The sequence below is a fragment of the Tachyglossus aculeatus genome, chromosome 9, assembly GCF_015852505.1.
Source record: "Tachyglossus aculeatus isolate mTacAcu1 chromosome 9, mTacAcu1.pri, whole genome shotgun sequence".
NCBI classification, from domain to species: Eukaryota; Metazoa; Chordata; class Mammalia; order Monotremata; family Tachyglossidae; genus Tachyglossus; species Tachyglossus aculeatus.
The window spans coordinates 59,055,884-59,080,007 of NC_052074.1; the positions used below are offsets into that span (position 1 = coordinate 59,055,884).

Here is a 24,124-nt window from a genome sequence, read left to right on the forward strand (position 1 = left end):
TTTCCAGTAACTAGTCTCTGGTAGCAAAATGTCCTTCCCATTTCACAATTCAGTTCCGAGTCCCCTTTAGTTAAAATAATAAAGTAGATGCAGGTCTGTTCACCCTCCTACTCCGGACAAAATCCGCAGGTGAAAGTGTTCGGTAGCTCTGTCCAGGATGTCAGGGCCGGAAGAGTAGACAGAAGGACACGTTTAGTTCTCGGTCGCATGTTCTGAGGGCCAGTGCTGAGCTGGGATGTTCACCCTGGAGTGAGCACTTTCTTCTAGATCATGGGTTCTAATCCCGGCTCTGCCACTTGTCTGCTGGGTGACCTTGGGCTAGTCACTTAACTTCTCTGTGCCTCAGTTCCCTCATCGCTAAAATGGGGATTAAGACTGTGAGCCCTGTGTGGGACAGGGACTGTTTCCAAACCAATTATCGTGTATCTACCCCAGTGCTTGGAACACAGTAAGCGCTTAACAAATATGATATTATTATTATTCTAGATTCTGACTTTCCTAGCTCTAGTGCAGATCCCATTTCCGTATCTTCCCTCCCTGCTACCCCACACTCACAGAGTGTTGCTGGCTAGTGGTCCTACCAGTGAGGGAGGTGCCAGAAGAGCCTGCTTGACAACAGTCTGTGCTCTCCCCAACATGGGCACCAACCAGACCAGAGGAGCATTGTGGCCTAATGAAGACAGCGCAAGCCTGGGACTCAGAAGAGCCTCGGTTCTAATCCCGGTTCCACCACTTGTCTGTTGTGTGACCTTGGAAAAGTCCTTTCACTTCTCTGCGCCTCAGTCATCTCATCTATACGATGGGGATTAAGACTGTAAGCCCCATGTGGGATATGTTTCCGACCTGATTAGCTTGTATCTACTCTTGCACTTAGTACAATGCCTGGAACGTGTAAGTGCTAAACAAATACCACACCGCCCCCCAACACACACACACACCAAAAAAAACCAACAACCCATAAAACAAAAAAAAATCCCACCTCATGCTGGTTCTCACCTTCTTGAGCTGGAGAATGCTAGCTGGGAACCCTCCCGTGACATGAATATGCAGGGCAGTGTGGTCCAATGGCAAGAAACAGTTGGAGGAGTTAGGTCCCTGCTCTGTCACTGGGTATATCACCTTCCTGGACCTCAGTTTCCTCTGTATTTTATGGTATTTATTGAGCACTTACGACATGCCAACCACTGTAGTAAGCACTGAGGTAGATACAGAATAACTGGAACAGACATGGTTCCTGACCCACATGGATCTCGCAGACTATGTAGGCAGGAGAACAGATAGCTCAGCCCCCTTTCACAAATGCAGAAACTGAGACGCAGAGAAGTCAAGTGAGTTGGCCAAGGTCTTACAGCAAGCAAGTGGCGGAGCTGGGATCAGCCTGTGCTGTTTCCACTAGGCCACTCTGCTCCTCTTTAGGCCTCGCTGTCCCTCATATGTAAAATGGGCACACTGCGAAGCTAAAATGAGGTCACTAATCAGTGTAATTTCTCCTTTCTCCCTGAAGGAATTAATTGCTGGCTATAAAATGGCAGCCTCCATTCCCCCAGCCCAGTTGCCAGCAGGGATGGGGAAGGAGGACCCGGCAGAAATTGTCGAAGGGTGAGGTCCCTGTTACCCCCAACCCACTGGAGTCCATCTCCCCGATGGTCCGGCCTCTGAATATACTCAAATCGACATCCCTCTTATTCAACCCTTACGTTTGTTCCCAGAGAGGGGCTGGGGACCTGAAATTCAGCACTCTCTCGCTGTTGGAAAAACTGACTCCTGGCTGGAACACCCAAGTCTGACTCAGAAATGTGGGCTCACTGGTGGAGACTAGCCCTAAATGGCTTGTGACACGGAGCGATGGAATATTGGAGAGACACCCGGGACCTCTAGCATTTCCGATACCCTGTTCCCCAACAGCACTCTATTACCCAGGAAATTGGCCTTTCTGAGCACTTCTTGTATTACATCCCGTTTATTTACAACTCCAAACTCTAATTAGATTAAGATGGAAGTGTGACAAGGGAGCGGACCAACTGTGACAATGATAGAGGCAGTGCACGGGGCCTTAGCGAAAGTATGAACACTAATGGAACCAAAGGTACCCAAAGTATAAACACTAATGGAATCAAAGGTGGCTAAGCCCGACCACGTATCTGTTCTCCCTCATTCGCAGAGCTCAGTGGGAGCAGACAATTTAAGATTGCAAATGCCTGCTCTCACAGTCAGGTGCTTGGAAATGGCCTGAAGGGAAATCAAAAAATCGGGTCAAGGAACTGTGGTGCTAACTGGGGTCCAGCATGGCCAGAGTCTGCAGTTCTCGATTCCTTAGACTCCCTTATTCTTCCATACGAATAGCACTCAGGGCTAGTGAGAGCCATCAATCGAGCCATGGTATTTATTGAGTGCTTTCTGTGTGCAGTGCACTATACTGAGCACTTTTTAGAGTACAGTACAATAGAGTCGGTAGACACGTTCCCTGCCCACAAGGAGCTTACAGTCAGAGGGGGAGACAGACCTCGATATTGATCAGTAAATACATTATGGATATGCACATGTGAGATCCCCTCTTTACTAACCAGTGACTCCATTCACAGGGTTTCTTTTCCCTTATTTGGGATTTTGGGATTTCAGTGAACGGCCTGGGCCAGGCTTTCATTCTCCAGGGTGGTGGGGAGGGAGGCCATTAAAATATGCGGATAATCCAAAAATGTCATTCTTGGGACGTTAAAACCCCCTCCCTTATCTGAGCTGCCAAAAGGTAACAAGGTCCTAGATTTCAGGCAAGAAGAAAGAAAACTGAAGGGCAAATTTAAATTGGCGAGGAAATATTCACACTAAAATTGTGTTCATGTTTCAGTGCCAGATGATGACAGTAATTTATCTGTATTTCACTGGCCAACTTGAAGTGTTAAGTTGCGAACTGAACTAAAAAATCAGCCACTGCCACTCTACTAGTGCCCAAGTACTGCGCAGTGGAATTGGCACTATTCAAAAATATTCAGAAGTCACCAATTAATCAATTGTATTTAATGAGCACTGTGCGCAGAGCATTGTACTAAGCACTTGGGAGAGTACGATATAACAGACACATTCCCTGCCCACAATGAGCTTACAGTCTAGAGGGGAACACAGACATTATGATAACGAAATAAATTACAGATAGGTACAGAGGTGCTGGGGACAAATGTAGTCTTCTAGACTGTGAGCCCGCTGTTGGGTAGGGACCGCCTCTATATGTTGCCAACTTGTACTTCCCAAGCGCTTAGTACAGTGCTCTGCACACAGTAAGCGCTCAATAAATGCAATTGAATGAATGAATGAAAATGTAGAAGGCCATTCCCAATGTCGACATCATTGATTACAACACTGAGCACTCTGGGGTGATGCTAGGAGAAGCTGATGGCTGGGGATAAATGCAGGATATTATTCCTATCTGTTCTCAGCATCTGCACTGTACTTTGGAGACATCAGTTCAAATGATTTCGCAAACTTCACCACCTGTCGATAAAAACGAAGACAACTGAAGTGAAATCAAAATCTGTAGAACGGTAGTTGAGTTTTGAACTGCCCGGTAGCCATTTCCAATGAAAACAAATCTAGGATAACAGGCAAAGGATTTGGAAAAAGCAAAGGTGAGAAGGGATGAAGGAAGAGAAGGAAGAAGGGAAAAAGAATGAGGGCAGCCAGCTTGGAAGGGAGAGGGGAAGCAGAGAGCTTTTTTTCCTCTATTCTATCAACTCCTGGCTCACAGTTTCCACTCTCTCACCACTTGTCTCCTTTTTATGCACCCCAGGGCAAGTGATTTGGATAACGGGGCACCTTCAAGCCCTGGTTCAGATGCCCAATTGGCGGATGGGCTAGACTTTCTATCGAGCAAACTTTCCCCAGCCGAAGGAGGCTGCATTTCTGAAAGTCACCAGACATTTTCTAGGCCGGCATTCAGCTAGCCGAGGCCACGCTTCAAAAACCACTGCATTACATGCCGTCTGGGCTAAAGGGATTGATGGCGCTTGAGCTAATGGCTCAGGGACTGGGATTGTTCTAAGCATTAAAACACCTTTACTAAGGAGATAATGACCCCAAACGAGGAAGATGCAGTTTGAGAACAGAGTAAGTTCTACTCTTAAGGAAAATGGATGGCATGAACACTGCCAAAACCCATGCTATGATAACCTTCGTGGGGGTGAGGACAGGGTTGATTATGCAATGCCTCTGCAGACTGCTTCAGCTCCTGAGGAGAACAGTTTATCAATCAATCAACAGTATCTATCGAGTGCTGTCTGAGCACAGAACACTCTAAGAGGAAGCCTGCCCTCAAGGAGATTACATTCTAGAGGGGGGGAGACAGAAATTAAAATGAATTACAGGTACAAAGAAGCAATAAAGTACAAAGATATGCACATATGTACAATGGGAAGGTGTGAGTACCTAAATTCTTCAGTGATGTGGAAGTGCAGAAGAGACAGCTGGTGGGGGGAAAGGGATAGAGGGATTGGATAGGAGAGATTAATCAGGGAGGGCCTCCTGGAGGATTTGTGACTTCAGAAGGGCTTCTAAGGTAAGGAGAGCTGAGGTTTGCCAGTGGTGAGAGTAGAGAGCTCCAGGCAGAGAAGAGGGTTTGAGCGAGAGGTCGTCAATGGGATAGACGGGAGATGAGAATGAGGCAGGGTGAATAGGTTGGTTTATTTCATTCAATTGTATTTATTGAGTGCTTACTGTGTGCAGAGCACAGTACTAAGCGCTTGGGAAGTACAAGTCGGCAACATATAGAGACGGCCCCTACCCAACAACGGGTTCACAGTCTAGAAGGGGGAGACAGACAACAAAACAAAACATATAGACTGGTGTCAAAACCGTCAGAATAAATAGAATCATAGCTATATGCACAACCATATCTAACCATATATGTGGTTTATTTGCTCCACAACGCAAACTTCTCCCTTCTCGCGCTTTCAGAGGGCTGTCGTCACCTCCTCCAGGAGGCCTTCCCAGACTGAGCCCCTTCCTTCCTCTCCCCCTGGTCCCCCTCTCCATCCCCCCCATCTTACCTCCTTCCCTTCCCCACAGCACCTGTGTATATGTATAGATGTTTGTACATATTTGTTACTCTATTTTACTTGTACATATCTATTCTATTTATTTTGTTAGTATGTTTGGTTTTGTTCTCTGTCTCCCCCTTTTAGACTGTGAGCCCACTGTTGGGTAGGGACTGTCTCTATATGTTGCCAATTTGTACTTCCCAAGCGCTTAGTACAGTGCTCTGCACACAGTAAGCGCTCAATAAATACGATTGATGATGATGATGATGATCAACAAGAAGCTGAGTGGTTGGGTCCCAAATGTCCCCCAGTTGTCGAGATCTCAATGTTGGGGTCATCCCCCAAATTAAAGCACCCCAAATGCCCCTGAACAGTCCATAAACTAACACAAGCAGAGGGTAATTCACATTCTTAAATAGAGGAAGTTCTTTTTGAACTTCCCAGACTGTTGACTGCAGTGAATGTGTCTGTTGTTATATTGTAGTCTTCCAACCAAGCAAGCAAAAAGCAGAGCTGGGATTAGAACCTTCTTATACTCTCTCAAGTGCTTACTACAGTGCTCTGCACACAGTAAGTGCTCAGTAAATACCACTGATGGATTGAATGGTAATGGAATTGATGTCCTTGTTAATCTAGTCTGAAAGCTGTTGACTGCAGTGACTGTGTCTATTGTTATATTGTAGTCTTCCAACCACTTAGTACAGTGCTTTGCACACAGTAAACTCTCAATAAATACGATTGAATGTAATGCACGACTGTAGTCTGGGAAGCAATAAATGACCACTGCGACCACTGAAAGATAGCAATATTAACCTATAGATTGTCAATAAGTAGAATGAATATTTGTCTTGCTCATGAAACTGTTAGATGAGAAATCGGGTCAGGGTTGTTTGTATTTTTTCATTTAACCTAGTTAGGATCAATTCAGCCTCGAGTTCCTGAAAGCAGCAGAGCTTGTTACTTCAGTAGCGTTTGTTATGGTCCTTCTTCCCGACAGCCTGTACAGCAAACAGAAATGGCAGGGGGAGGGGACTGCTTGACAGTCAACTCGATTCTTATCACCGTTTTCTTCCGATTTTGGAGGTTGTCAGGAAAGGGGCCCTTCCATTCCTTAGTCTCTGACTCCCTACACTTCCAACAACAAGTTGTTGGGCTTCCTGGTATCTGTAATTCTATAAAATGCAGATAATCAATGGCATTTATTGACAACATAAATCTGAAAAAACCCATAAGTTTATGTTTTATAAATGCATATGTATTACACGATATATAAATACATAACAATTCTGATGTCACCTAAATAATCCTTAAGAATTTAGCCATGTCACCCATATAAGAATTTCTAATAAATAGAACGATCCTTTCAATTAATGTTTATGAAGGCCTCTAATTCCTCAGCAGAGCTACAGAATTCCATTGGTTTAAAGCGTAACTCATTTCAAGCACTTAGTACAGTGCTCTGCACACAGTAAATGCTCAATAAATACCACTGATTGACTCATCTTAGTTTTCTTTCAGAGAGGAAAGAAAAAATCAAAAGCCTATACATTAATTCCCATCAATTTAAGCACATTACGTGAAGAACATGAACTTGAAGGAATCAACATGAAATACTGTGACAGAAAAGACTCTTGGCCCATTTGAAATCTAGACTGTGAGCTCACTGTTGGGTAGGGACCGTCTCTATATGTTGCCAACTTGTACTTCCCAAGCGCTTAGTACAGTGCTCTGCACATAGTAAGCGCTCAATAAATACGATTGATTGATTGATTGATCTGCTATTTTTTTAAGCCAAAATTGGTCAGAGGATTTGTCATTAGTGCTTCTTTCTACTCACCCTGCTTCTGTCATATTCTTTCCTCGAGGCAGCAGAAAGTTGAGCATTAGTTATGGCGATCCCACAGAATGGGACATACATCTCCATAACCTAATGTGAAATGAAGTGTGGAATCATCATTCTGATTAGTGGCTGGACTCCTGTGCCTCTGCTTTTGTTAGGATTTTCTCTACATGACACTGAGGCAACCCAACCTAGTGGAAACCCAAGGATCCGGGAGTCAAGAGACCTGAGTTCTAATCCCAGCTCTAGTGGCCTGTTGTAAAACCATGCCGCCAGTCTCACAGGCCCTTAAACTTGGTATTGTCCTTGACTTATCCCTCTTCTTCAACCTGCATATTCAGACAGTCACCAAATCCTCCCAATCCTACCTTCATGATATATCTAGAATCCACACCTTCCTTTCCATCTAGAGAAGCAGCGTGGCTCAGTGGAAAGAACCCGGGCTTTGGAGTCAGAGGTCTTGGGTTCAAATCCCATCTCCGCCAATTGTCAGCTGTGTGACCTTGAGCAAGTCACTTAACTTCTCTGGGCCTCAGTTCCCTCATCTGTAAAAATGGGGATTAAGACTGTGAGCCCCCCGTGGGACAACCTGATCACCTTGTAACCTCCCCAGTGCTTAGAAGAATGCTTTGCACTTAGTAAGCACTTAATAAATGCCATCATCGTTATTATTATTATCTAAATTGTTACCTCGCTGATTAAAGCACTTGGCATAGCCCAAGATAAACTAAGTTTTTAATGGTATTTGTTAAGTGCTTACTATGCACCAGACAGTGTACTAAGCACTGGGGGTAGATACAAACTAATCAGGTTTCGGACACAGTCCGTGTCCTACGTGGAGCTCACAGTCTTAATCCCCAATTTCCAGATGAGGTAATTGAGGCAGAGAGAAGTTAAGTGACTTGTTCAGGGTCACACAGCAGACAAGAGGAACCTAGATCCTTCTGAGTCCAGGCCTGTGCTCTATCCACTAGGCCACGCTGCTTCTCGTGTACCAGGCAAGATGTTGTCAGTTGACTTGGTAAATTTATCCGTTCTGCTGGGAGTGGCTACAATGGACTGTTACAGGGTGAGGAAGGGGCGAGGGTTTTTCCCTCTCTGGACACCTGTGCATCCCTGACAGGGCAGAGTGATGAATTGGAGGTATGGGAACTCAGTTGACTGGGTCCCATGCTCCCCTGCCTTGGGGCCAGGATCACCCTGCTGAGGGAAGTCTCTGCAGGCCTTTAGGTCTTGGGCTGGGCAACACCACCAGACGGTCAGGGAGGAGTGAAAACTTTCTGCCCAGTTCCAGGAGACTGTTTTGTGTAGCGCCGTGACCGTGGCCTTGCCTGGGACACGAGACTCTGGGCCGCAGAGAACCTCTTCCCTGGATCCCTCTCTCTTGGGGGCTTGCGAACAAAGAAAACTTGAGGGGCTGCCCTGTCCCCACCAGACGTGCTCAGAGTCTGAGCCCCCGGTGCAAGGATTACCTTGCTGGGGAGCCGGAGATAAGTCACTGGGTCAGCATCCAAACCAATCAATCAATCAATTAATAGTATTTATTAAAGGCTTCCTGGGTGCAGAGAACTGTACAAAGTGTGCAGGAGAGTCCAATACAACAAAGTTGATAGACATGTTCCTAGCGCAGAAGAAGATCGCAGTCTAGAGAGAAATCTTTCCCAGCCCCAGGATTCCTCGGAGTGGTGACTTTCTCCAGAGCCTATTGAAGTCTCTTGGCAGCTGCAGCAGGACAGTTTGGCTCTTCAGATTTCTCGCCTGATTTCTCAGCCGATCGGCTGCACTGCGGCCTGAATGTTCTTTCTCACGGGCAGGTTGGTCCACCTCTCTCGGCAATCTGGACGAGCCCTGCACCCATCACGGTTACATAAATGGTACGAGACTACCGTAGAAAAAAAGGCATGTATTTCTGTTAGAAGGTCAGTTCCAGCCTCAGTCTTGAAACCTCGACTGGGGGGAAGGGGGCATGTGGTTTGACCAGGATTCCACAGTGATCCAGTGTGGTCTGGGGTTCAACCTTTGCTGCAGATAAGAAGCGTCCCTTTGGGAGAACTATGTGACCGCTTGCCGCTGCTTCCGTGGTCTGAATTGCAGGTGGCCCAGAGGTTGGGAGGCTGTCATGGCAGGGACCAGATGAGTGGGGGATGTAGAGGGGGCTGGGAGTCCGAGGGAGAGAGGAAGGGCCAGTGGCAGTGGGATGTTGCTGTCATCCCTGCCACTGTGCACCAAGAAGGGGATTTCCCCACGTCTTAGCTGACAACATTTTGCAGTTTTGTGTGCCTCCAGTGACCCCTTGCCTTTCTTCAGAGTCTTCAGCTTGCAGGAGTCCTTGGCTACGGGAACTGACTTGGAGTAGCACCGGTAGGATCTGAGAACCTCTAAATGGAGTTCTTGCAGAGTTGGGACCCCGTGGGGCTGGTTTCCGTGGATGGAGCTTTCCCTGGGATGTCCCGGAACGGACATCCGTTCTCCGGCATCCTGCCCTCCTGCCTGGGGCACAAAGAGCCTGTGGGTCCCCAGGACCCACTTGGGCAGACCCCACCATTACTGGATGGTTGATCTTGGGAGATTGAGCTCCAATAGCTCCTTAGTGTCACTGGGCACGATGCCCAGCTTGCCAGTTTCGATGGAGACGTGACTCAATCAATCAATCGTATTTATTAAGTACTTTCTGTGTGCAAGGTACTATACTAATCGCTTGGGAGAGTACCACATAATGATATAACAGTCACATTCCCTGCCTACATGAGCTTACAGTTTAGAGGACTTGGAGGCCAGTCAGAGAGAGAGAGAGATGCCCCTTCCGGTCCTGATGATACCCATTCCTCAGCTCCAGAGTGTGAGTCCCTTCGCCTCGAGGGAGAGGCGGAGGCAGGGTCTCCGAACTACCGGCACATTCAGCCGATGAGGAGATGCTAGGCCGGGTGAGGCCCTGATTCCAGGCCTCGGTGCAAAGACTCTCCAGACTGAGTCTTGTTCCCATGGTCAGGAAGGGTAGTTCCAGTGGAGCAGAGTGACTCCTGCAATGGGAAAACTGGTTCTGGAAGGAGAGAATTCTGACTCCTCATGGGGAAATGGATGGGTGGGTGAGTAGCAGGCAGTTCCCATGTGGGAGAGAGACTTCTGGGGTGATGAGAGGAAGGACTGGTTCCAGTAAGGGTGAGAGAGTCTAGTTGTAATGGATGAGGGGGTGTCCCCCAATGAGAGGGCATTAATTGGATATTGGAACCTCAACAGCTCCTGAACACTTTAACTGAGCTCAATCTGTGGAGCAAACATTGATTAATGCCTTGGCTAATGACTCCTGGGTCAATGGTTGGCCCTAAGCAATTCTACTGGCCATTGGCTTGCTCCAGATTAGTCCGGTTGCTGTTCTGGACCTCTCTGGGCTGGTGCAGGCAGTGGAGCCCCTTCGGAGACTCTAAACAGGCTCTCCAAATTAGCCGCCCACAGATACCAGGGCCTCAATCTCTCAGTGGCCACTCCAGCCTGAGCGGCTGGGAAGGAGCAGAGCCCCAGTTTCCATCCCCTTCCATCCCCGCCTGGTGACCTCACGGAGCCTCAGAAGTCCAAAGCAAGAGCAGGTTCCCCCTTCATTAGCCAGGGTACTGCTGAGAGTAGATCTGACTGTTCTGCCACTTTTCCACTTTACGGACACCCTATGTGGGACACTGCTCTCTGAGCCGTGCCCCCTGGCCACAGATCATTTATTTTTATTTTTTGCTTGGGAGAGCTAGAATTGCCAAATGTAGTCCCTCCTGGGGAGTCCTTTCCTGCCATCCCCTAGACACTAGTCCATAGGTCCTGAAGGTCTCCCTTTCCTGGGTATAGGAAGGCACCCTGGGTCCTTTCTGTCCTGGTTCCAGCCACTAGATTGTGCCCCAGGATCGTGTTTCTTTCCCTTTGCAGGGGCAGGAGCTTGGGGCGGGAGAGAGGACAGAGTTGTTTGTGGGAGGGGATGGACTGAAGAAGCCACGGGACCCCAACTCCCTCCCAAGCTCATTCTTTCCCCTAGAGGAAGGGGCATTGACTCTTCACTCCTGTGGTCTCGGGGAGCAAGCCCCCACCCCAGGCCTCTATGGCCAGCGGCGGCCCCTCCCCTTGCCAGCCCACACTTTCTGGCACAGAGCAGCTCCTGTTCCTCGACTGGAAACTTCTGCCCCAGCCTGGCCGGGAAGCCTCAAGCCTGTCCCTTCGGTGGCAGGGCCTGGGGAGCCTGGCCGGCTCTGTCTGGAGGAAGAGCTGTGCCCGCGGGGAGCCTGGCACTGGGCCCCTCCCCGAGGCCTCCCCATGCCGAAGACTCTTGACAAACTCAAGCTATCGCTGCAGGGGGGAGTTGCACCGGCCCTGTGGACGCACTGCCCCCAGTCAAATCTCCCAGCTCCCTCTAGCAGGGCCCACAAGGACAAACCCCGCAGCCATTTCCAGATATCACACCCCAGACTCTGCAGAAGCAGGCAGTACACAGAACCCAGCTGCGGCTACAGCGGACGAGAAGCCTGCGCCATAGGGTCAGGTGACACTTCCCCTTCTTCTGCCTGCCCTTACCCCAGCCCTTATTCCCGGACTCATGGAGGGGCCCTGTTCCCTGAAGCCAGCACAAACATGGTCACGGCCACGTCCTTCCTTCCCAATAAATTCTGCTGTCTGCAAGGAGAGTTGTGTCTTCCGTCTGTCCCGCCGTCTGCCCTGCCGGATCTGCATCCCCCTCCCGGCTGGGGGCCTTGTCATCGGCCTTGCTGGAGTCAGAGAGGGCAACAGAACGGTAATCTGGGAGGAGCCGTAGGACACCCGGACATCCATCCTCATCGTTAGGGAAGTACTGTGTAAGAATCTAAAGTCCATTACACTGACTTAGGGGGTCATCTGACTGCCCCTGCTGGCCCTCACTGGGCCGGGAGAGAAGCTCCAGGACCACCAGGATTTGTGCATACTGAGTCCCTCACTGCCAGGGCAGATGTACGGTCCCAGGTATGGCCTTGGCTGGCTTCTTTTGTCCCTCTCTGGATGCTCTTGGGAGGCTCCAAGCCGCTTGCAGCCCTGGGAGAGCAGAGCAATGATTTGGGAGGAGTGGGAACCCAGCCGATGAAGTCCTGTGCTCAGGGAAGTCTGCGTAGGCATTGGGGTCTTGGGCAGGGCAAGACAACTGGAAGGGGGTGGAATCTTTGGTTGGGGGAACTCCCCCTCCCACCCAGCACCTTCCCTCTCTGGACATCCTGGCCTGTGGTTCCGGGAACCTGTTTTATCCAGGGCCAGGACCGTGGCCTGGCCTAGGGTGAGAGGCTCTGGGCCACAGACACGTTGTTTCCCCAGATGTCTCTCTCTCCTGATGCCTCATGAATGAAGAAAATCGGAGGGGTTGCTCTGTCCCCACCAAACTGTCTTGGGATCTGAGCCCCAGGCACAGGGCCTTCAATGGGAAACTGGGAATATGCCCGGAACCAACACCCAGTTTTCCTGTCAACTTCCAAAATTTGGCTCCAAGTCCCCGTCCCAGGTTTTCTCGAGGTGGCGACTTTCCCTAGGGCTCATTGAAATGTCTTGGCAGCTGCAGCGGGGTAGTTTTGGCTGGTCAGATGTCTCGTTTTCAGCTGACCTACTACAACGTGGCCTGAATATTCTTTCTCACGGGCAGGCTGGTTCAAACTCGGCTCTCTTGGCCATCTGGGCAAGCCCGCCTGGAGGCACAAGTCCATGGCTAGACAGGCCATGTAGTTTGACCAGGATTTAGTGGCCCTACAGTGGTCTGGGGTTCAACCTCAGCTGCAGGCAAGAAGTATTCCACCTGTTGAAAGCATCACTTTATGGGGTGCTTACAGGTTGCTTCCTCTGAACGATTTCCCAGACAGGACCTTAACTGATGGACTTATCTGCCAATCTGCCTGTTGAGAATCAGATTGGCAGTTGGGGGGGTGGAGAGGGAGGGGGCTCTGCCCCAAGGGAATTTTAGGTTTCGTAACCTTGAACGGCTTAGCATCCCTGAAGACAACAAGGAATCGGGTTTCTGTTTTGAAATGGGCAGGGTGAAAACTTCGTTGTCCAGCTGGGTCTGGAAAGGGGGAAGAGAGGGAGGACTGGGCTGTTTGGAGTTCAAAGTTCGCTCCCAGGTGGTCCCCGCAGCCCTGGCAGTGGCTCCAGCCTGGCTCTCTCTCAGGCAAGAGGAAATCAAATCGTCAAATCGGGCATGGCCCACCTCACATCCTGACCCTGCTTGCTTCCCCTGCCCCACCTGCCTTCAAAAGCAATGCTGAAAACACTTGGGAAAGTTGAGTCAGTCAGCTATCTTGGCCTCATGGCCGCCTGGCTTTGAGGCATTTGCCAAATAACCAGATCGCTGCTTATAAAGGCACAGTAAGGGAGCTGTGTCCTATTGGAAAGAAAATTGACTTAGGGCTCAGGAGACCTCGGTTCCAACTCCAGCCCAGGATTTGCCTCCTCTGTGTTGACCTTGGGCAAATCACTTAACTTATCTCTACCTCAGTCTCCTCATGTGTAAAATGCGGTTTAAATACCTGTTCTGTTTCTCCCCCTTGATCTATGAGCCCCACGTCAGACAGAGACTATGACTAATCCGATGATCTGGTATCTACCTTATGCTCGGCACACAGTAGGTGCTTAACAACTATCTCAATTATTGGAAGTTTTACTGTCATATCAGCATCAGGGCTGGTTCCTTCTTGTTGGTCTTTATATTTCTTCACTTTCTGACTCAAATCGTTTCATCTCCTAAAAATTGGCTCTCTGTGCAATCCCACGAAGCCTCCCTCCATCAGGCCCATCAGCAATCAATCCATATCAGGCCCCAGGAAGTGAGGGAATGCCCACACTCCTCTCCTACAGCCTCAGGAAGTTACGGGTAACTGCCACCTTCCCCTCGCTGTGTGATCTTGACCCCTTCTCAGACCCTGCAGAGAGTAACCAGTAACTGCCACCTCCCCTCCCTGCGTGTTCTGGGCCCCTCACCCCCTTGGCCCCGTGGCATAACCGGTAACTGCCATCTCCCTTCCCTGCGTGTCCTCAGCCCCTCATCCCCTTGGCCACGCGAAAAAGAGGAAACTGGCAACTGTCCTTTTCCTCACTGCACGTATTCAGTTCCTCTTCCCTGCTGCCACATGGAATGACCAGTAACTGCCACCTCTACTGGCTCCTTATAGCGGGTGGAATAACCGCCAACTGCCGCCTCTCCTCACTGTGCGTTCTCAGCCCCTCTCCCCCCCGACACTGCCTTCATCCTCAAGGCTCCTGGTCTGTCTTGGGAATTTGTACTTCCCAAGCGCTTAGTACAGTGCTCTGCACATACTAAGCGCTCAATAAATATGATTGATGATGATGCCACAGCAGCCCCTCTCCCACCTCCCTGCAGCAGGGCCCACTAGCAACTCAGGGCAACCCTCAGCCATCACGCTGCCGACTCCACGGTAGCGAGTGGCACACCGGCCACGGGTGGCCAGAAAGTCTGTGCCACAGGGTCCAGTGATGTTCCCCCCCTTCTGCCTGACCTTGCCCACCTCTAGTCCCGCCTTCATGGCTAGGTGAACTCTGACACAGCCATTCCCTTCCTTCGTTCCCAATAAATTCTGCCATCTGTGCAAGAGAGCTCTTTCGTCTGTCTACCCTGCCATCTGCTCAACCAGGTCTGAGGAGGTGGTGAAGGGATCTGGATGGTGATCGGTCTCACTGGGGTCAGGGAAGGCAACAAAGTAGCGAGGGGAGGGGTCGGAAATCAGTCAGGGATGGATGAGGTGCCAAATCGGGCATGGCCCACCTCACATCCTCCTTTGGCACCCACCCTATTGACCAAGAGTCTGAGGAGGGAAGGATCAACCTCCGGTTATGGCTTTTAGGCTCTGGATCAGCACAAAGCCCGGGAATCCAGTCCAGGAAATCTTAAACCCAAACCATCTTCATTTCCTGCAGGAGCCTCGAGCACCATCAAAATGATGAAGTAATTGGGGCGGAATGAGACATAGAGGCCAAATTCTTTCTAAAAATACTTCTAACAAGGAGGTGCATGGGGTGGAAATCTAGCTCATGGCTTTACAAATTTTTAAGGATCTTTCTTATTGTGAACATGCCACTCTGTGGCACAAAGGCTAACCTCCTGCCTTCATCATGAACATCATCAGTGTTGAGGTGGAAAGATCCATTCCTTCCTTACAAAACCCTGAACTAATAACAATAATAATAATAATAACAATAGTGGTATTTGTTAAGCACTTACTATGTGCAAAGCACTGGGGTAGATGCACTACAATCCGATCAGACGTTATTCCTCTCCTACGTGGGACTCACAGTTCAAGGGGGAGGTATTAAATCCCCACTTAACAAATGAGAATACTGAAGCACAGAGAAGTTAAGTGCCTTGCCCAAGGTCACAAAGCAGGCAAGCGGCAGATCCAAATTAGAACCCAGGTCTTCTGGCTCCCATTCCTGCACTCTTTCCGCTAGACCATGCTATTTATCTCCTTGTCTGAAGATAAAGACGATACCCTGAAACTTAAGAAACTGTGTTCTTGGGAATTAAGGGAGAAATAAGCTTTACTAATTCTAAATTATTTTATAGTCACGTCTTGCAAGCATTTGGAACTTGTGCAGTGACTCGTGTGCATAATTGTGATATCTTGCCTTTTAATTCCATTCTTGTTTACTAGACTGGTGGAAGGTATCCAAATATATAAAATGTATTCTTGGTGTTTATATAATTCAGCTTCCCTGGAAGAGTAATTGTATATACACATCAATTTAATTGCTCTTCCGTCTTTCATATTCAAAGTGACCGTCACGATGAGGGAACTGAGGCACGGAGAAGTGAAGTGACTTGCTCAAGGTCACAGAGCGGGCAAGTGTCAGAGCCAGGATTAGAACCCAGGTCCTTCTTCCTCCCAGGCGCATGCTCTGTCTACTAGGCCCCCCTGCTTCTCACTTTCAGGCCAGCCTAAAAGGCAGGTTGAACAAACTTTCGGTACCCTCACTCTTATAAATCGTCCATTTAACAAGGGGAGAATGTGATGCTAGAATTTTAGTCTATATTCAGTGTTCACTCATTCGTTCATTCATTCAATCGTATTTATTGAGCGCTTACCGAGTGCAGAGCACTGTATTAAGCGCTTGGGAAGTACAAGTCGGCAACATATAGAGACGGTCCCTACCCAACAATGGGATCACAGTCTAGAAGGGGGAGAACATAAACGGATGTGTTTTCTGTGAGACTGCATCCTTCCACCCACTTGGGTTCCTCCATTTAGTAATAATAGTACATTGGTTTTTTTACAGCACTCTTATTTCCACAACGTTCTCACGTTACCTATCTCATTTTTGCCCTCCCAACAACCCTGTGAGAGGAGGTAGAAAGGCAGGTAAGATTATCTCCATCTTGCAGAAGAGGAAACAGGTATAGAGAGGTTAAGTGACTTGCCCAAGGTCACACAGCAGTCCAGTGGCAGAACTCACGCTCCAACCTGGGTCCTCCAGCTTCCAGACTGGTGCTCTTCCACTACGTCAGGCTGCCTCCCCTAATGGTTACCCTCCAGATCTGGGCAGTCCTGTGCCCCTCCGCTGCCATCCTGTCCTCCCTGAGGCCTCCCGCCGGGCATTAAGAGGGCAGGGTGATGAACTGGGGATTGAAAAAGCCTAAATCCAGTGGCAGTCATACGTCAAGCTCCTTGTGGACGGGGATTGTGTGTATTAACTCTACTAAAGTGCTTCACACAATGCTAAGCACTCAATCCTGAGGGTTGGGTGTGATACTAGTGAAGTACATGGCTTCAAACACCGATATTAGCTTTCCCCACGCTCATTCAGACACCAGTGAGTCTTCCTCAAGCCGGCACAGCCAGTGGCCTCACTTTGCAGTCTCCACCTCCTCCGTCTCCTTGCAGTCTTGTCCAAGTACTTACATGTGGCAGCGTGGCTCAGTGGAAAGAGCCCGGGCTTTGGAGTCGGAGGTCATGGGTTTGAATCCCGGCTCGGCCACGTGTCTGCTGTGTGACCTTGGGAAAGTCACTTCACTTCTCTGAGCCTCAGTTCCCTCATCTGTAAAATGGGGATGAAAACTGTGAGCCCCCCGTGGGACAACCTGTATTTGGGGAGAAGCAGTGTGGCTCAGTGGAAAGAGCCCGGGCTTTGGAGTTAGAGGTCATGGGTTCAAATCCCGGCTCTGCCAACTGTCAGCTGTGTGACTTTGGGCAAGTCACTTCACTTCTCTGGGCCTCAGTTACCTCATCTGGAAAATGGGGATGAAGACTGTGAGCCCCCTGTGGGACAACCTCATCACCTTGTAACCTCCCCAGCGCTTAGAAAAGTGCTTTGCACATAATAAGCACTTAACAAATACCATTATTATGTGGCAACATCCCATAGTTCCAAGAAACGATTCTCTCCCTTTTCTCCACCCCATAACTTCTTTTTTTTTCCTAAGTCCCAAAGGAAGAGGCTGGTGTGAGGACTGGACAAAGAGGGATATTCACCTCACTTCTGAACCCTATACAGGCTTGACCCCAGCTCCTATGGACTGGGAATATGTCCACCTACTCAATCAATCGATCAATCAATCGTATTTATTGAGCGCTTACTGTGTGCAGAGCACTGTACTAAGCGCTTGGGAAGTACAAGTTGGCAACATATAGAGACAGTCCCTACCCAACAGTGGGCTCACACTCTAAAAGGGGGAGACAGAGAACAAAACCAAACATACTAACAAAATAAAATTAATAGAATAGATATGTACAAGTAAAATAAATAAATAGAGTAATAAATATGTACATCTTACTGTACTCTCCCAAGTGCGTAGTACAGTGTTCTGCACACTGTAAGTGCTCAGTAAATACCACTGACAGATTGAATGATCCAAGTCACCACAGTCAAGCAGGTACCGATCTCCCAGCCACAGTACAAGGAGAGTCTTCCCCAGTTTTTATGGCCTTCTCTGAACTCCTGACTTTCTTAACCTACTGAATGGAGACATAGATATTCGTCACCTTCTTACCTCATAAGAGCCTGGGAAAGATCATCATGGAAAAGATGAAATATTAAGGGCTCTGGAAGGAATTTTAAAGTGCGGAATTTAACGCGTCGTGACAGAGAAATGAAATCGTTGAGCCAATTACAGCCAATGCAGTTGCTCAAACTGCATAACAAAGACATGACTAGATGGAAGATTTGAATTTCGAAATGGAAGAAAAAACCTTAGAAAGCCCCGTAAAGGTTCCAGTTGGGATGCAAAAGCTTTGATTTGGAATCTCGGCTGATGTTCTTGAATTTGCCCCTTACGGTGTTTCCCTCACTTACGTCCGACAGCCCCTGGAGGAATGATCTGTATATATGTATATATGTTTGTACATATTTATTACTCTATTTATTTATTTATTTATTTTGCTTGTACATATCTATTCTATTTAATTTTTTTTGTTAGTATGTTTGGTTTTGTTCTCTGTCTCCCCCTTTTAGACTGTGAGCCCCCTGTTGGGTAGGGACTGTCTCTATATGTTGCCAACTTGTACTTCCTAAGCGCTTAGTACAGTGCTCTGCACACAGCAAGCGCTCAATAAATATGATTGATTGATTGATTGATGATCGGTTGGGTGGCCCTTAGTACAGTGCTCTGCACACTGTCAGTGCTCAATAAATATGACTGACTGAACTGATAACCTTTTAAACTACCCAAACCCTAGATGCGGTTTTAGGTGCTCTCATCAGTGAAAATCAAACTATTCAGATTGAGACAATCTGAAGCATTACTGAAAAAACTAATGAAGCCCTGCATCAGCAATTACACTGTGAAGGGTTTTTGATATTTCTAGGCATAATGCTGTCCTGGTTTCTTTTACATTTACTGCCAATTAAATTACCTCAGGAGGCTGTGGGTGGGTGAATAGAGAGGTGTGGGAGGAGGTTTTAATTGTAGATATGAATAAACATGGCTTGTAATTTAGCTAAAAAAATAAAGGCTCTCTTGTGCAGCACACTCAGGTTACTTGAGCAAAAATGACAATGACACAATCTTGCCTGCCCATGTGGACTGATCAAATCACAGAGAATCAATCAATCAATCATATTTATTGAGCACTTACTGTGTGCAGAGAAGAAGTGTGGCTTAGTGGAAAGAGCATGGGCTTGGGAGTCAGAGGTGGTGAGTTCCAATCCCAACTCTGCCACTTGCCAGCTGTGTGGCCTTGGGTAAGTCACTTAACTTCTCTGTGCCTCGGTGACCTCATCTGTAAAATGGGGATTAAGTCTGTGAGCCCCACATAGGACAACCTGATTACCTTGTATCTACCGCAGCAGTTGGAACAGTGCTTGGCAAATAGTAAGTGCTTAACAAATACCATCATCATCATTATTATTAGTATTAAATGCCAAACTCCAAAGAAACCCCTGGGATTCGTAAACCTGTCGCTACTGCTTAAACGGGAGCTTGTTTTGGTAACGAGTCATTTATTTCGCAAAACTGCTGTACCCGCAAAAATAACTTGTGATCATCAAAAATACCCTGCCTTGTCAAGAATTGAGGATGAACCCATTTTGGCATCTCTGAAAGACTAAGTGCGGGAAGCCTGCTTGCTCTATTGCTACCTAAGCACTTCATTCATTCAGTCGTATTTATGGAGTGCTTACTGTGTGCAAAGCACTGTAATAAGCTCTTGGGAGAGTACATACAACAACGAACAGGCTTATACCCTGCCCACACCGAGCTCACAGTCTGAATCACTGCCTCCATTTTAAAGATGAGGAAACTGAGGCCAACCAAAAAAAAAATGTCTTAGCTGGCTTCCCTAATTGGCCTGAGGTAAACCAGGTGTCAATGAAGAAAAGTTTGTTGCCTCTTGGCCTGGTGACGGGGATTAAACGGCGCGGTTGGGAGCATGGAGTTGACATGAAAAATTAGTACCCATTTTTGGTATTTGCAAATCCCTTCCTGCTTTGAAGCTAGCTCTCTTCCTCCCTTCAAGGCCCTACTGAGAGCTCACCTCCTCCAGGAGGCCTTCCCAGACTGACCCCCTTCCTTCCTCTCCCCCTTGTCCCCCTCTCCATCCCCCCATCTTACCTCCTTCCCTTCCCCACAGCACCTGTATATATGTATATGTGTTTGTACATATTTAGTACTCTATTTATTTATTTATTTATTTTACCTGTACATATCTATTCTATTTAATTTATTTTGTTAGTATGTTTGGTTTTGTTCTCTGTCTCCCCCTTCTAGACTGTGAGCCCACTGTTGGGTAGGGACTGTCTCTATATGTTGCCAACTTGTACTTCCCAAGCGCTTAGTACAGTGCTCTGCACACAGTAAGCGCTCAATAAATACGATTGATTGATTGATTGATCTGAAGTTGACTTGATCTTTGGAATCCTACCTGTTTGAACTTGGAGTTTTTCCCAATTCAAGGTGTTTCGTAGCCCCACAATGCTGGGCTTCTGAGGAGAGTGATTTAGTGCTTTGACAAGGACATTCACCGGCTATTTTGATTAAAATAAATTCCCATGAAGCAGAAAATTGATTCATTGTAGAGTTCCGTGCTCCATTACACGTTTTAAACCACATCGATTTGAGTTTTAGAAGCGGGGGGAGAGGGAATGGAGAGATGGAGAGGGAGGAGAGGTATAAAGCTGTAAATTTCGAGATTGCCAAAGGAACATTACGGCATTACAGCATATATATCCTCTTCCTAGTGAAACTTTCGGGAGTGTTTGAAAATTGGAGTTAGAATGAGGTTTCTGGTGCCACCAAATGAGAGAGTGGTTTTGCTCACAGCCTTTAGCGTTTTGGTGCGGTGCAGTGGTCGTGTCCAAGCATAAGGTCCCTTGGCAGCGGGGAGGGAGACCCCCTTGAGGGAGGCAGCAAACACAGTGATGACCACCGGCACTCCAACTTCCAAGACCCCCTGCATCCCAAGCTCTAAGATCACCACGAGAAGAATGGCCTCACTGGGGAGCCCCTCTCCCACCTGTTAACGAGTGCGGTCCAGAGTCCTGGCTTTGACTGAAGATGCTCTCTTGGGGCTTTAGGAGACACCCATTTCCCCCCTCACCCCCAGGTCTCCAAGGGGGTGAGGACAAACCTGTGGATCCCAGGGAGACATCCACTTGTGTTGGTTTTGCCATAGTGTAATGGTTTCCACTAAGCCATTCACACTTTCTCTGGGTCCCCTAAAGCCTGGCAACATGGATGAGGAGACACCTGTTAGGAAAAAGTGTTGAGGCCTGTAGTCAAAGAACAGACCGTGTCCTCTAGGCTGTAAGCTCATCGTGGGCAGGGAATGCTTCTGTTTATATTGTACTCTCCCAAGTGCTTAGTACAGTGCCGTGCACACAGTAAGCGCTCAATAAATATGATTGATTGATAAAAGTAATTAAAAGGATAGTATCGAAACAGTGAATAACGAGGCACTTGAGGCAGAAGACTTAGAAGCTTGCTTTTTGTGGTATTTGTTAAGTACTTATTATGTGCCAGTCCATGTCCCGCGTAGGGCTCACAGTCTTAATCCCCATTTTACGGATGAGGTAACTGAGGCACAGAGAAGTAAAGTGACTTGCCCAAGGTCACACAGCAGACAAGTGGCAGAGCCAGAATTAGAACCCAGCTCCTTCTGACCCACAGGCCCGTGAGCTAGCCACAAGACCACACTGCTTCTTGCAGCCATTCTCCCAGTTCTGCCGTTCTCACAGGATTTCTCCCTAACCCCTTTTATTGCATAATCTATAAGGTATTTGCGGCTTCCATGGAAAAGCCTTTCGTTGTACTTGACCCCTATATATTTTAGATTGACCTTTGAGCATCAGCTTTTCCTGCCATCAAGTCTTTGTCATTAATAATAATAATAATAATAATGATGGCATTTGTTAAGCGCTTACTATGTGCAGAGCACTGTCATTACTCATTAGCCCTGGGGAATATCAATTCCCTCATAAAGAAGATTAGATGAATAGGCACAGAATTTCGTCCAGTCAGTATGGCATCTCTTAAACTTAAAAAAAAATGTAATTTGAGCTACTTGAGATCTATGACAAGTAGCTCCAAACTCTTTTCAAAGCGCAGGAGAAGGCTTGAACCTATTAAGTTCCGTTCCCTGACTAGCGCTCCATTTCTAAGCAAGCTAAAGGACAACAGCTAGCAGTGGAGACCTGGACTGGAGGACGGACCTAAATTATGACAACCCGAGCCCACTGTCCTGTGGGAACTTTAATAACGGAGTCTTCTTTATCAGCAGTCGGGAACAGTGAGCCCATCCCAATTCATTTCCCCAAGGCTTTGATTGAAAAACCTGCAGGCGAACTTTTCAGACCCGTTATGAAAATTCCAGAGGAAAGGCTAGATCCAAAGCAGAGTGACCTCTGTGTCTCTCTGGCAACGGGTAGTGGAGCTGGGATTCTCCCTTAAATTTGCTGCCTTGGCCGAGGAAGCAGGAGTATAGTTGCATGAGGCCTGCTAAGCCTTCAACAGGGAATGACCAAAACGATGATTTTAAAATCATCTGGAGAGTCCATCAAAGACAGTCATTGTTTTGTTCCCCACTCTGAAATATGTGCTCTAAGGAATAGATTCATCCCTCCGTATTTCCCAGCCCTTTTGGCCCATGATCGTTTTGGACCACGATAGTTTCCGACGCTATCGGCCCCCAAATTCTTATGTGTAAGAGGCCCCCAATCTTACTTTTTCATCATCCTCCGTGAACCGAGTGCCCTCAGGAGTTTTGTTGGTGGCCTGGGCGACCCCAGTGATCTCTCCATCGCTGTTTCTTATGGCATGCACAGCAGCGACTTGGTCTTGTAACCGGTCAGCTTGTCGGTTTCGTCGTTGAATCGACGGTCCTTTCAAGGAGAGACAGACCATTAGTGTCACGCGGACCACTGTGGAGAAATTACTTTCCATGCTTTCCACTGTGGAGTCTACTTTCCACCCCTCAAAACTTCTTCCTCTCACTCTTTTCATCCTTCTCATCTTTAATGACATTTCATGCGATGCCTCTTCATAAATCCCTGCACAAGAAATGTTTTTTCTCACTAGCAGAGGAAACTACACTACACTGCGTGCAATGGGTGGGGTTTTTTTGTTGTTGTTATTTTATGGAAAAAAGCTATTGAAGAGTAAAGTGCTCTTGAAAGGAAAATTTTTTAAAAAGACAGCTTCTTAATCTCCCCAAAGACGATTGTGCTGCTGAAAGGTACTGCATAATCAAAAAAGGATGGGAAAGTGTTTGTTTTGTGGTAGGGAAGGTTATGATATTTGTTAAGTGCTTACAAAGTGCCAGGTATTGCACTAAGACTGGGGGAGATACAAACTAATCAGGTTGAACACAGTCCGTGTCCCACGGGGGCTCACAGTCTTAATCCCCATTTTACAGATGAGGTAACCTGTTTCCCGAAGTAAGTGTTTACAGAAATCCAACCTGATTAACTTGTATCTACCTTAGCGCGCGGTACAGTGCCTGCCACGTTATAACTGCTTAACAAATACCTTATAAAACCCTCTCGATTTCCAATAGGCACTTTCTTATAATTTATACAAGCATCTCTTTACGTTTATGGTTCATATATAAACTCAATTCTTCCATAACTTATGTTTTTCACGGTTAGAAAGACTAATGTGAGTGAATAAAGGACAATTAATTCTTTCGACACCAGGTGACATCAGAAACATTTGTCACATGCGTGTGGCATCAATCAAACTGTATGCTATAATGCTCATTTTCCTTTACAGGAGGTTCATCAAAAACAGAATCCCCACAATACAGGAGACTTTAGTGTGAAGCTCGATAAATACCACCAACTGAACTGAGTTACACTTATGAGTTATCCATATTATGAGTATATAACACTCATGCATATATATTCTTTTGGCTGTGAAAATGACATCACTGAGGGTGATATAAACACTTAGTTCAGTGTTCTGCGCACAGTAGGTGCTCAATAAATACCCATCAATTGATTGATATTTTATTATGACCCCAGAGGTCATGGGTTCTAATCCCTGCTCTGCCACATGTCTGCTCTGTGACCTTGGGCAAATCACTTAACTTCTCTAAGCCTCAGTTACCTCATCTGTAGAATGGGGATTAAGACTGTGAGCCCCACATGGGACAACCTGATCACCTTGTATCCCCCCAAGCGCTTAGAACAGTGTTTCGCACATAGTAAGTGCTTAACAAATGCCATCATCATTATTATTATTACTATGTTCAGGTGTGGATTTTTCATAGGCACTGCTTATTCAATTTCCGAACGATGAAACTTGAAGCCTGAACTAATGAAAGAATATGGT

At 47.4% G+C, this 24,124-nt stretch overlaps 1 protein-coding gene across 1 annotated transcript in view; it reads right to left on the minus strand.

Annotated features, from left to right (window-relative positions):
• The window catches only part of PDE11A (phosphodiesterase 11A), a 113,978-nt gene extending 105,617 nt beyond the window's left edge, over window positions 1-8,361 (minus strand). The window contains 3 exon segments of the mRNA XM_038751899.1: window positions 3,426-3,486; window positions 6,865-6,954; window positions 8,340-8,361. Of these exon segments, the coding sequence (XP_038607827.1) occupies window positions 3,426-3,486; window positions 6,865-6,951 (148 nt within the window). The 5' untranslated portion in view covers window positions 6,952-6,954; window positions 8,340-8,361.
• Window positions 8,362-24,124: the final 15,763 nt, after the last annotated feature.